Consider the following 12,026-nt stretch of genomic DNA (forward strand, 5'->3'; position numbering starts at 1 on the left):
TTCAATAAGACTCTAAGCAACCTCCTGAAGAAAATTGTCTCCAAGTCCAAACGGGATTGGCATGAAAGAATGGAAGAAGCTTTGTGGGCATATAGGACAACATACCGCACACTAACTCAAGCAACACCATATTCACTTGCATTTGGAGTTGAAGCAGTCTTGCCACTTTAGCGTCAAATACCTTTATTAAGACTTGCTATTCAAAAAGGGCTCACCGAAGAAGAAAATGCTCGACTGCGTCTTGTTGAGTTAGAAGCACTTGATGGAAAAATGCTAGAAGCCCAACAAAATCTTAAATGTTATCAAGCTTGTCTATCTCGTGCTTTCAATAAGAAGGTTCGCTTGAGGTGCTTCCAAGTTGGAGACCAAGTTCTCCGATAAGAAGACCCATCATTACTTCGCACAAGTCTGGGGGGAAATTTACCTCAAAGTGGGATGGACCATATGTCGTACAAGAAGCATATTCACATAGTGCTTACAAGCTTGTTGATGCAGATGGCGTAAGGATCGGTCCTATTAATGCAAAATTCCTAAAGAGGTACTACCCTTGAAGTAAAATAATACTCTTTAAGGTATGATCCTAAACTGCATGTCACTCCTGGCCCGCAAGAGTATAAACTGTGTATGGCACAACAACAAAAAATCACTCACTCCCCCAGAACTACGTTGTGACTTGATCCTCTTCATTGAGGTACTTAGGCGCTTAAAATATATCCTAAGTTTTGTTGCATGAGTGTCAAAAACCCACATATTCCCACTCGATCTGTCACATGATAGTCAAAGCGATAAGTATTTTGTTTTATCTTTTGTCTTATCAAACTTTAGACTTGTACGAAGTATTGATTGGTCAATAGATGGGGGCAAACCCTTATAAAATATGAGTTTCTTTGACAACATGCTTGAAGTTTCTTTAAATCCAGCCTAGTATACAAACTGAAGTCTTCAAATTCTTCAAGTCTGTAAGTTGAAGTCTTCAAAATTTTAAAAAAAATCTACAAGTCTAGAAGTTGAGGTCTTTAAATCAATCAAGTTTGCGAGCTAAAGTCTTCAAATTCTTCAAGTCTGCAAGTTGAAGTCTTCAAAATTAAAAAAAAATCTACCAAGTCTAGAAGTTGAGGTCTTCAAATCAAATCAATCAAGTTTGCAAGCCGAAGTCTTCAAATTCTTGAAGTCTGCAAGTTGAGGTCTTCAAATTCTTTAAGTCTGCAAGTTGAAGTCTTCAAGTCTGTAAGTTAAAGTCTCAAATCAATTAAATTTTCAAGTTGAAGTCTTCAAATTCCTCAAGTCTACAAGATGAAGTCTCAAATCAATCAAGTTTCAAAGTTGAAGTCTTCAAATCAATCAAGATTGTAAGTTGAAGCCTTCAAATTATTCAAGTCTGAAAGTTGAAATTTTCAAGTCTTGACCATAAAGTTACCTTTCCTTAAGGTGGGGATGCGTATTCATCTTCTTTTCACCTTAAGGATACCATAACGTTATCTTTCTTAAGGCGGGGATGTGTATCCATCCTCTTCTGGCCTTAAGAATACCATAAAGTTACCTTTCTTAGGGCGGGGATGGGTATCTATCCGCTTTTGCCTTAAGAATACCATAAATTACCTTTCTTAGGACGGGGATGTGTATCTATCCGTTTTCGCCTTAAGAATACCATAAATTTACCTTTCTTAGGGCGGAGATATGTATCTATCCGCTTTCGCCTTAAGAATACCATAAATTACCTTTCTTAGGACGGGGATGTGTATCTATCCGTTTTCGCCTTAAGAATACCATAAATTTACCTTTCTTAGGGCGGAGATATGTATCTATCCGCTTTCGCCTTAAGAATACCATAAATTACCTTTCTTAGGACGGGGATGTGTATCTATCCGTTTTCGCCTTAAGAATACCATAAATTTACCTTTCTTAGGGCGGAGATATGTATCTATCCGCTTTCGCCTTAAGAATACCATAAATTACCTTTCTTAGGACGGGGATGTGTATCTATCCTCTTTCGCCTTAAAAATACCATAAATTACCTTTTTTAGGGCGGGGATGTGTATCTATCCGCTTTCGCCTTAAGATTACCATAAATTACCTTTCTTAGGGCGGGGATGGGTATCTATCCGCTTTTGCCTTAAGAATACCATAAATTACCTTTCTTAGGGCGGGAATGTATATCTCTCTGCTTTCGCCTTAAGAATACCATAAAGTTACCTTTCTTAGGGCAGGGATGTGTATCTATCCGCTTTCGCCTTAAAAATACCATAAAAGTTACCTTTCTTAGGGTGGAGATGTGTATCTATCCTCTTTTCGCCTTAAGAATACCATAAATTGCCTTTCTTAGGGAAGGGATGTGTATCTATCCTCTTTCGCCTTAAGAATACCATAAAGTTACCTTTCTTAGGGCAGGGATGTGTATCTATCCGCTTTCGCCTTAAGAATACCATAAATTACCTTTCTTAGGGCGGGAATGTATATCTCTCTGCTTTCGCCTTAAGAATACCATAAAGTTACCTTTCTTAGGGCAGGGATGTGTATCTATCCGCTTTCGCCTTAAGAATACCATAAATTACCTTTCTTAGGGCGGGAATGTATATCTCTCTGCTTTCGCCTTAAGAATACCATAAAGTTACCTTTCTTAGGGCAGGGATGTGTATCTATCCGCTTTCGCCTTAAGAATACCATAAATTACCTTTCTTAGGGCGGGAATGTATATCTCTCTGCTTTCGCCTTAAGAATACCATAAAGTTACCTTTCTTAGGGCAGGGATGTGTATCTATCCGCTTTCGCCTTAAGAATACCATAAATTACCTTTCTTAGGGCGGGAAACGTATCCATCCTCTTTTTGCCTTAAGAATACCATAAAGTTACCCTTCTTAAGACGGGGATGAATACTCATCCCTTTGTGTCATAAGACTACCTTCTCCACGGATCATCCTTTGAAGCCTACCTACAAAAAAGGGTGGAAAACAACACAAAGAAAACACAAGTAGAGGAGAAATTGTTACCTGTCAAGAGTTTGAGACTTGAAAGTCATGCTAAGCTAACTAGGTTAGACTTGAGACAATATTTTCTTGGTGATAACGAAGCCTCTGAAGTATAATTTCAAGCTATCACAACCCTTTTTGACGACGATGTTCTAACATTGAGATATAAAATATTTTGTGAGGCAACAAAAATCTGAAATCAGCTACATGACAGAATTTAAAGTTAACATCAACAAATCATCTAGAAAGATTCAGAAAGTATTAAATCTTGAATTTCGGATATGTTGTATACCTTTGTGTCTAGATTCGAAATAATCAAGCGGCTTGTGATTTCGTTGTTCCTACATCAAGACACAAGAGGTTTAGTAAAGTCACACAACTCTGAAACTTTCAGCATGACAGAATCTAGAGCTAACTTCAAAATATCATCTAAAAAGATTTTGAAGGTATTAAATTCTGAATTTGGGATATGTTAGATATCAAGAAGTCTAGTTTCTGGAAAATCAAACCGTTCATGATTTCGAATTTTCTACAATGAGATATGAATTTTCTACGACAGACGTGTCAAGCTGTTAAAAAGTGACGAAAATCAGAAAAAGGAAGGAAGACTACCTTGAATTATGCCCCTTTCGTCATAGGCTCGTGGCTCACAATCTGTAATTGAAGACAAAATTGTGGATACAATGTGTCTATTTATAGATGTCATGTGGTTGGAATAAAATCCCTCTCCTAGTTCAATTACAATTCTTTTTTGGCTAGGACAATAGAAAAGGAAATGAATTTGAAATTGAGTGATACTACAACTCCTAGTTCAACTACATTTTGAACTTAAATGGCATCATAAAATCCCTCACCTAGACTAATAGCAATTTCTTTTTGGCTATGCTAAAGTAATTGACGGAAATGCTGTCCTAGTCGAATTGGTTTTCTATTGCTTTTTAACAAACATTTATTTGCCTCCTATGATGATTCTAATTGGCCAAATATATGTTTGAAAGTGGTAGACTCACGTGCCCACTCCAATTACATGTATTGGAGTCGGACAATAAATTAAACATTGCATGAGCATGATAAATAAATTATTATTTAATTAATACTTCAAGTCTAATCTTCGAAAGATAAAACATCTCGACAAGACTTGAAGCAGGGGGCATTTGTAATCATTTAAAATTTATTAAATATAAATTTATAAAATGATTCGAATTATATTAAATTCGGAAATATATTAGTCCAAATAAATATTATGGATTAATATAATTGGGTTAATTATTTGAGTTTAATAAATATGGATTTAATTAAAGTCCAAATTAATTGATTTGAGCTACAATAAGCCCGGTTTGCTAAGCCCAATTTCATCTCATCCTAGAGTCCCATTTTTTAGTGTCACGTGGCAAATGACGTGGCATGCCAAGTCAAACAAGAAGCCAATAGGATCATGACATGTGTCAAAGATGACAAGTCCGCTCCATAAAGCTCATATGCCATGTTACTTAAATCTGATTGGCCGAAGGGAATCATATTCCTATCACAACTCATCTATTCTAAAACTATAAATAGGGGTCCTCATAATTCAAAAAAAAGAACCAAGAATTTTAACAAGAAGCTAGAGAAAGCTTGTGGATCAAAAGCCGCAGATTTCTGTACAAATTCAAGAGTTCAAGAATTCAAGCATTCAAGTTTCAAGAACGATCAAGATCAAGACCGCCAGATTCAAGATCAAGCTCGAAGCCCTTGGATTCAACTAAAAGTCAAGATCAAGATAAAGTTCAAGTTCAAGATCAAGATAAAGTTCAACATCAAGTTCAAGATCAAGTCCAAGTTCAAGTTCAAGATAAAGATCAAGATTAAGATAAATCCCAAGTTCAAAATTAAGCTCAAAAGCCCTTGAATTTATATTCGAAAAGGTGAATTTAGAAGAATCATAGAGATTGTAACACTCGCATTTTGAAATAATAAAACGATTATTGCATAATTTTCCGTTCTTGATTATTGTTTTCTCAACGCGAATTTTATTGTCTACGAAAAGATTACATTAAAAAATAGCTATAATTACAATTATTGTTTTTTTTTTCATAAAATGAATTGTCTCAACAAATTGTAATAGTCTGTGCTTGTCTATTGTTGACTTTGCACACTTCTTAAAAAACTATAAATAGAAAGGTAACTTTACCATATTACCCTATGAATAATGTCTTAAAAAATGTAATAAGAAAATGAGTATAATTAATAATAAGGGTAAATTAAGAACTAAGTGTATAATTATCCATTAATTTTATAAAATAGATAAATATTGTTGGATATTCTAAAATAATATATTGTACAATTATTATTGGACGGAGGGAGTATATTTTTGAGAAATGCTATAACGATATGACATCAAAAGTAAAGAGTGCGCGCGACTCAGGTAATTTAAACTTTCACCCCAAACTTCTTACGAAATCTGATTTTTAAAAAATATCAGAAATTTATGTCTTACCAACTGTGTGTTTTTTTTCTCTCAACTTTGATCCGATAAAGTAAGGATACTTTTGCCCTACTAATAGCAATGTTCAAGTCCGATAGTCTCCTTTAAGTTCCCACCAATAACCCGGTTGACTGTAAAAGACTTTGTATCCATCAAGCAATCTGATAGCAAAGACAACAATGGCGTTCCCAAGCTCAAATCCCCAGATCCACTTATCAATGGTTAATGTAGCAAATTTTGTATCCATCAAGCTATGTGGTGAATCCAACTACATTCCATGGAAAACCCAGATTATTTGTCTCCTTCAAAGTCATGATTTATTTGGATTCGTTGATGGAACAATCCAATTTTCTCTACAGACCATTGCTCCTGGCGATGACGATGAGCCCGAAGAAGAGGAAAATGAAGAAAAAGGGGAAGAAATGGGAAATGAGGAAGATAAATTGCAAAGGAAAAGGAATGATGGGTTTGTTAAAGGATGGATCTTCGGTTCTCTTAGTGATCAACTTCTTCAGGATAAAGCGGTTCATAAATTAGATTCGGCTAGAGAGGTTTGGTTGGTTTTAGAGCAACTTTACAGCCCTAAATCTCAAGGTACGAAATCTCCATTCTTCTACTACTGTAAAATTTTGTAATTGAAACTTCCCCTAATCTACCATAGTATTTGTACTTTTATTTTTAATCCGTTCAAAAAGAGAGACATATTTTTATATTAAATAATAATTTAACTATAAAATATCTATTTTATGATTTATAGTCACACAAATTTATATTCTTCATTTTGAACCATAAATTTTAAAATTTTTCATTTTTTTCTTAAATTCTGTACTGAGTCAAATTACCTCACATAAAATAAGACTAATGGAGTATTACAGAAAATAATCTGGAAGCCTCGAAGAAAGAGAAATTCTTCTTGACGAGAGGGAGTTGTTCGGATGGTAAGCACCCCTCACTTTCAACCTAAAGATTGCAAGTTCAAGTCACCAACAGAGCAAAAAGGGGTGGGAGCTCTTGAGAGGGTAAAAAAAACAAAAAAAAGAAGAGAAATTCTTCTTTGAAATTTGATTAAACAGACCCTAAATGACCAGATTTTAAAAAGGTAATAGGAGTAAAAACATAATGGAAGCATTGATTTCATACTTGTTTTTTTTTTCTAAAATTCACCAATTAAATTGTTACTCACTCTTTCCCAATTTATACTCCATCCGTCTCATTTTATGTGAGGTACTTTGATTCGACACGAAGTTTAAGAAAGAAAAGAAGACTTTTAAAACTTGTAATTCAAAATGAATGACAAAAATTTGTATGACTATAAATAATTTCATTAAGTATAAAATAGAATTTTATAATTAAATTTTTACTCAATATAGAAACGTGTCATTCTTTTTTAGACGGACTAAAAAGAAAAGTAAGTCACATAAATTAGGACAAAGAGAGTATTACTTACTTTTTTTTTATGTTGGTCAAATTCATACTTTCAAAGTTAGTAGCTCTCGAGGGTAGAATAGGAAGAATAGTTATATTTATGTATTGATTTTGTGAAATGACAAATTTTAAGGAACATTTATTTTTAGTAAGACGATTGTTAAAGAACGACAAAAGTTTCACATTTGTGGTTAATGAAATAGGTGTATTCCTTATAAGACTTGAACAATCTTCTTTCCTTTAAGCTAACTTTTGAAGTGTGAATTAGGTTCAAGACTTAATTTCACAATGACATAAAAATAAAAACAAAGAAATTACTAAATTTGATATGTTTCGTAAGTTAGATATTTTGGACGGAGAACAAGTAATTATTTTAAGACAAGAATAAATTATTTTGTGATATTATTTTAACCAACTATAAATAACTTTATTTTAAAATATATTTTAAAATTAATTATCATTTATTCCCCAAACTAACGAGACCTTAACGTTTTCTGCTTTAATACAAATGTGTCTTGTAAACCTATCATGATGAGTGATGACATGACAAATCAAAGTGTGTTACATCTAAAATTTGGCACGTAAGCATCCTAATTAGCATTTTCTTCATTTTTTGGAACTAAATTGATGTATTATATAGGTCCCACACTTCCATACCTTTTCTTTTATCTACAAGCAAACAACTTGTGAACGACACGTATGATAACACTGAAGGTGATCCCACACATTTTTAACACCTTATAGTAAAAAATTGTAATAGATTTTCATAATAATTTAAGCGTGTAATTGAATTTTTAGAATAAGCTTAAATGAGAATTTATGTATTTTCCAGAATAACAACAATAGTAATTAACTATTTTTTTAATATAATCTTTACATAATCTAGAAACAATCTCTTTAATAAGAATGCATTTAACGAGGGATTAGGTAGACTGAATTATACTCTATCTGTCAAACAATACTTGTCCACTATTGACTTTGCACACTTCTTAAGAAACTGTAAATAGAAAAATAATTTTACTATATCATTCTTTGAATATAATGAATACAATGTCTTGAAAAATATACTAGGAAAATGACTATAACTAATGATATGGATAAATTAGAAACCAAGTGTAAAAGTATTGTTGGACATTCTAAAATAGTACGGTAGACAACTATTGTTGAACAGAGAAGAGAAAGTAGTTGTAATCATAATTAATAAACTTTTCTCTTATAAAGTATAAAAGTTACAAGATTTTGACCCAAAAGCCACTTTTTTTTTTCTTTTTTAAGATTTTGGTATCTCGAATTTTTTGTCAAAACTTACAAGTTTTATGACCAAACAAATTTTGTTGAAAATTACTTGCAATACGTATGAACAAACGGGTCCTACATAGAAAGCCACTGTTGTGTGTGCAATCTTATAACTATATAATTCTTAGCCATTTCCGGGTACAATTTGGTGAGCTTTGACACCGGGAGGTTGAAGGAGAAGAAAGAGGAGTGATCCATGCAACATCAGTGGTTTGTGTCTAATTGGTACATCATTAGCTAATATTAGGTGTTCGATAAGTACAAACTTTAGTTCAGATATCTAAATGAAAAATCTGGACAAATTTAGGGGGCTATGTTTGTATGCAACAAGAATGTTATAAAATGTTTATTGACTATCCTAATTGGGAAAAGCTTGATATTAAGGATTTAAGTAGTATATACTGATTGTATAAAGATAACATAGTTTAACTTATTATACCTGATTAGTTATTATTTTTATCAGAGTCTAATATCTTTGATACTTACATGTACTTACCTTATATGTCATACTTTTTTACTCCATGATGCGATAGAACTTAAATTCATATTTAGTAAAATGGTAGCTAGCTCTTGGTTTGTCATTGTACAGATGATAGCAACATCGAGCGTGCTGAAAGCATTGAATCAAAGAAAGATTTTAGCTATTACTTGCAACTATACAGAGCTTCACTAAGTGGAGATTGGAAGGAAGCAGAAGAATTCTTGAGCCGAGAGAAAGAAGCAAGTAGAGCTCAAATCAACTCTCTTTTACAGACAGCACTTCATGTAGCAGTTGGGGTAAAGGGTAAAAAAGGTAAGCATTTCGTGGAGAAGTTGGTGGCGACTATTGAAAATGATGAAGATATAGCCATACAAGATAGCCTTGGTGATACTCCTCTTCACTATGCTGCTAGATTTGGAAACTTAGATGCAGCTAAAATCCTTGTATCGAGGAATTCTTGTTTACCACATATTGCTTGTTTCGGTGGTCTATATCCAATCCATTATGCAGCTGAGTATGGATACGTTTCTGTGGATGTGTTTGCTTACTTCTTGAGTATCACTAAACAATCTGCTCCTTATATTGGCCGCAGTGGTGTTAGGCTTCTCTACAGATTAATCCACTCAGACTTGTATGGTAAGCATTCACCATCCCTTATGTTCTCTTAATTACTTTCTCTCTTACTGTTATTATAATGTATGTATTTGGGTGACGCGGGAAAGAGGGAAATGGATTTGGGGGATTTCTAGTTAAAATGACAAAGAAGTTCCTAATTTTGATTAGTTGGCCAGAAATAGTAACGACTTTTCGGGAAAGTAAAAATTGGGAGGGTGCTAAGTTACTACGTTTAGGTGATTGCATTATTTTTTATTGATGTTATTGTTCCTTGCATGTATGCTCTGCATTCCTTTCCTATTAGTTGTCATGTTTTTTCGCTGACATTTTTCTTTTTCGTTACTACTTTATTTTTCTTTATTTGAGGTGAGGATCTTTCGAAAACAACTTTTCTACCTCTACGAGATAGGGTAAGGTCATTGTACACTCTACCCTCCAAGACCCCACTTTGTGGGGTTTCTTTGGGCATGTAATTGTTGTGAGTGATTTAGAGTAAAAATTGTGAAAACAACCTTTTGGAGTTTCTTGAATTCTAGAAAATTGTGACAATTTTATGTCCAAACAGTTTCTAGGATAAAATTCCACAAAAGTGTAAATTATACATGACTAAATGGGCACTTATTAAGTTGTTAGTGTTGTTCATCTTGTATTCCTAATATACTTAGAACAAAACTTTGAAGAACTTGATAAGAAACAACAAAGTTTAAAGAGTATTTTCAAAACTAGAAAATTAAAACCAGTAGAGAAAAAACCCTCAGGGGTTGGCCTGCTGGCAATTGACTTGAGCCTTGGGGTTTGCTCCCTTTCAAGGTCTCAAGTTCGAAACCCACTGGGTGCAAACAATTCTGAGGGCCATCGGACTGGGTAAAACCTGAATTAACCGTGGTGCACTTGCGGGAAACTCCTTGCCGAGGGCCTGTGCACCCCCGGGATTAGTCGGGGCTCAAAGAGACTCGGACACCCGGTGCAAATCAAAAAAAAAAAAAAAAAAACCAGTAGAGAAAATAGAATCAGAAATAGATTAGAAATAATATACAAAATATTTTTCTCAAAGAAGAAAATCGAGCCCACTGAATACACAGTGTCCCCTTAAGAAAATTATTCCCCTCAATTACTCGAGGTTAATGGAATATATCCTCCCAAGATAGAACGATCTTACTCACCGGTGTATCGGTACCTAAAACCACGGTGTCAGCGAACCACTCAACGGCAGTAAAGTACACTTAGAATACTATATTTAGTAGTAGTAGAATAAGTCTAGAAATTTTTTCCCTTAAAATGAGAGGAAATCCCCCAATTTATAGAAAACAAAGGGTAGTGTAAAAAGGTTCTTATTGTGCCTAACCGGAAAAGTCACAGTATTTCAAAAAGGTGGCAACCTTTTATAAAAGTCACAACTTTTCATAAAAGTCGCAATTTTTCATAAAAGTCACAACTCTTCATTTTCCATTCACACTTTTTAAAACCCAACAATCTCCAGCATGAATAGGGAATGACTCCAAGACAAAGAAACGGACAAATGTGTATACTTTACAAGCAAGAATTAATTGCATCGGGATAAGTAGGTTTCTCTTTAAATTTTCCGTAGTGAACATATGTCGGATATACTTGGTCAATCGGTAGATTTGATATCTTTGAACCGTCAAGCTTTGGGGTATACCTAGACAATCATATGCCACACAATCAACCCTTTACCGTTTATGGTTCTTACGGTTGTGTTCGTTTTAGTCATGAACACCTCCTGGTTTCATGAGTGTATAGAGAGATTAGCTTTTTACAATCATCCTCTTTGAAGCGGCTTACACTTAACACTCACATATGTGATTTCTAACCGTGTTATTGCGTAGATACACTATTTGGTCAAATCTACCAAACTTAGCGAATCATTAAAAACTTTAAGCTTTCTTAACTCATTAACAAGCCTTAATGTTGTATCCTTGTTCCTGAGCATTGTCTTCATCATGAGAATGGATTGAGTTGGTTTACAATACCGAACCGTCAGTCACAACTTTGTTTTCTCGTTGAACCTAACTCTTGGGATCTCCTGTCTGCTAGGTAGAGTTACCGCCATGATGACTTTTCCTAAGCCGTAAAACCATTCCCTTAGATGATGTTTCAACTTTCTCTCTAGTTAGGCCTTTTTGTAAGCGGATTCGATACATTATTCTTTGACTTTACATAGTCAATTGTGATAATTCTACTAGAGAAATTTTTTCTAACGGTATTATGTCTATGTCTTATATGACGAGACTTTTTGTTATACATCATGCTTCATGCCCTACCTATTGCATCTTGACTATCAAAGTGTATGCATACTGATGCCAAAGGTTTGGGCCAAAAAAGAATATCTATTAGTGATTTTGGCTTTACTACAAGCCTCACACTTTTCAAAATTCTTTTTAACCATTGGGATTAATTCTAAACTACTCATGATTCCAACATAACGATCATTAATATGACACAAACGAGCATGCCAAAAATTAGTAGAAGAAAGCATATAAACAGAAGTAGAAGCTTTATTCACTTCTACATTCAATTTGAACATCTCATCACAAGCATACCCCTTCCCCACAAAAATACCCTTCTTCACTATTACATATTGATCAGATTCAATAATCTGTTTAAAGCCTGCTTTATTAAGAAGAAAACTAGACATCAAATTTATTTATTTTTGAACTTGGTAAGGAACTAGACATCAAATTTTTTCTCATGGAAGGAGTATAAAGTACATCTTTCAAAATTAATACCCTTCCAGAAGTAAAACACAATTCGACATCTC

General features: G+C 34.0%; 1 protein-coding gene across 2 annotated transcripts in view; it reads left to right on the forward strand.

The window, feature by feature from the left end:
• Window positions 1-5,430: 5,430 nt before the first annotated feature.
• LOC102591855 (uncharacterized) overlaps window positions 5,431-12,026 on the forward strand; it is a 14,981-nt gene continuing 8,385 nt past the window's right edge. For both annotated transcript variants that reach the window (XM_015306477.1, XM_006342213.2), the window contains exons 1-2: window positions 5,431-6,024; window positions 8,741-9,268. In XM_015306477.1, the coding sequence (XP_015161963.1) occupies window positions 5,610-6,024; window positions 8,741-9,268 (943 nt within the window). In that variant the 5' untranslated portion in view covers window positions 5,431-5,609. The remainder of the gene's footprint in view (window positions 6,025-8,740; window positions 9,269-12,026) is intronic.

This window comes from Solanum tuberosum, unplaced genomic scaffold, assembly GCF_000226075.1.
Source record: "Solanum tuberosum cultivar DM 1-3 516 R44 unplaced genomic scaffold, SolTub_3.0 scf00033, whole genome shotgun sequence".
Classification (NCBI taxonomy): Eukaryota; Viridiplantae; Streptophyta; class Magnoliopsida; order Solanales; family Solanaceae; genus Solanum; species Solanum tuberosum.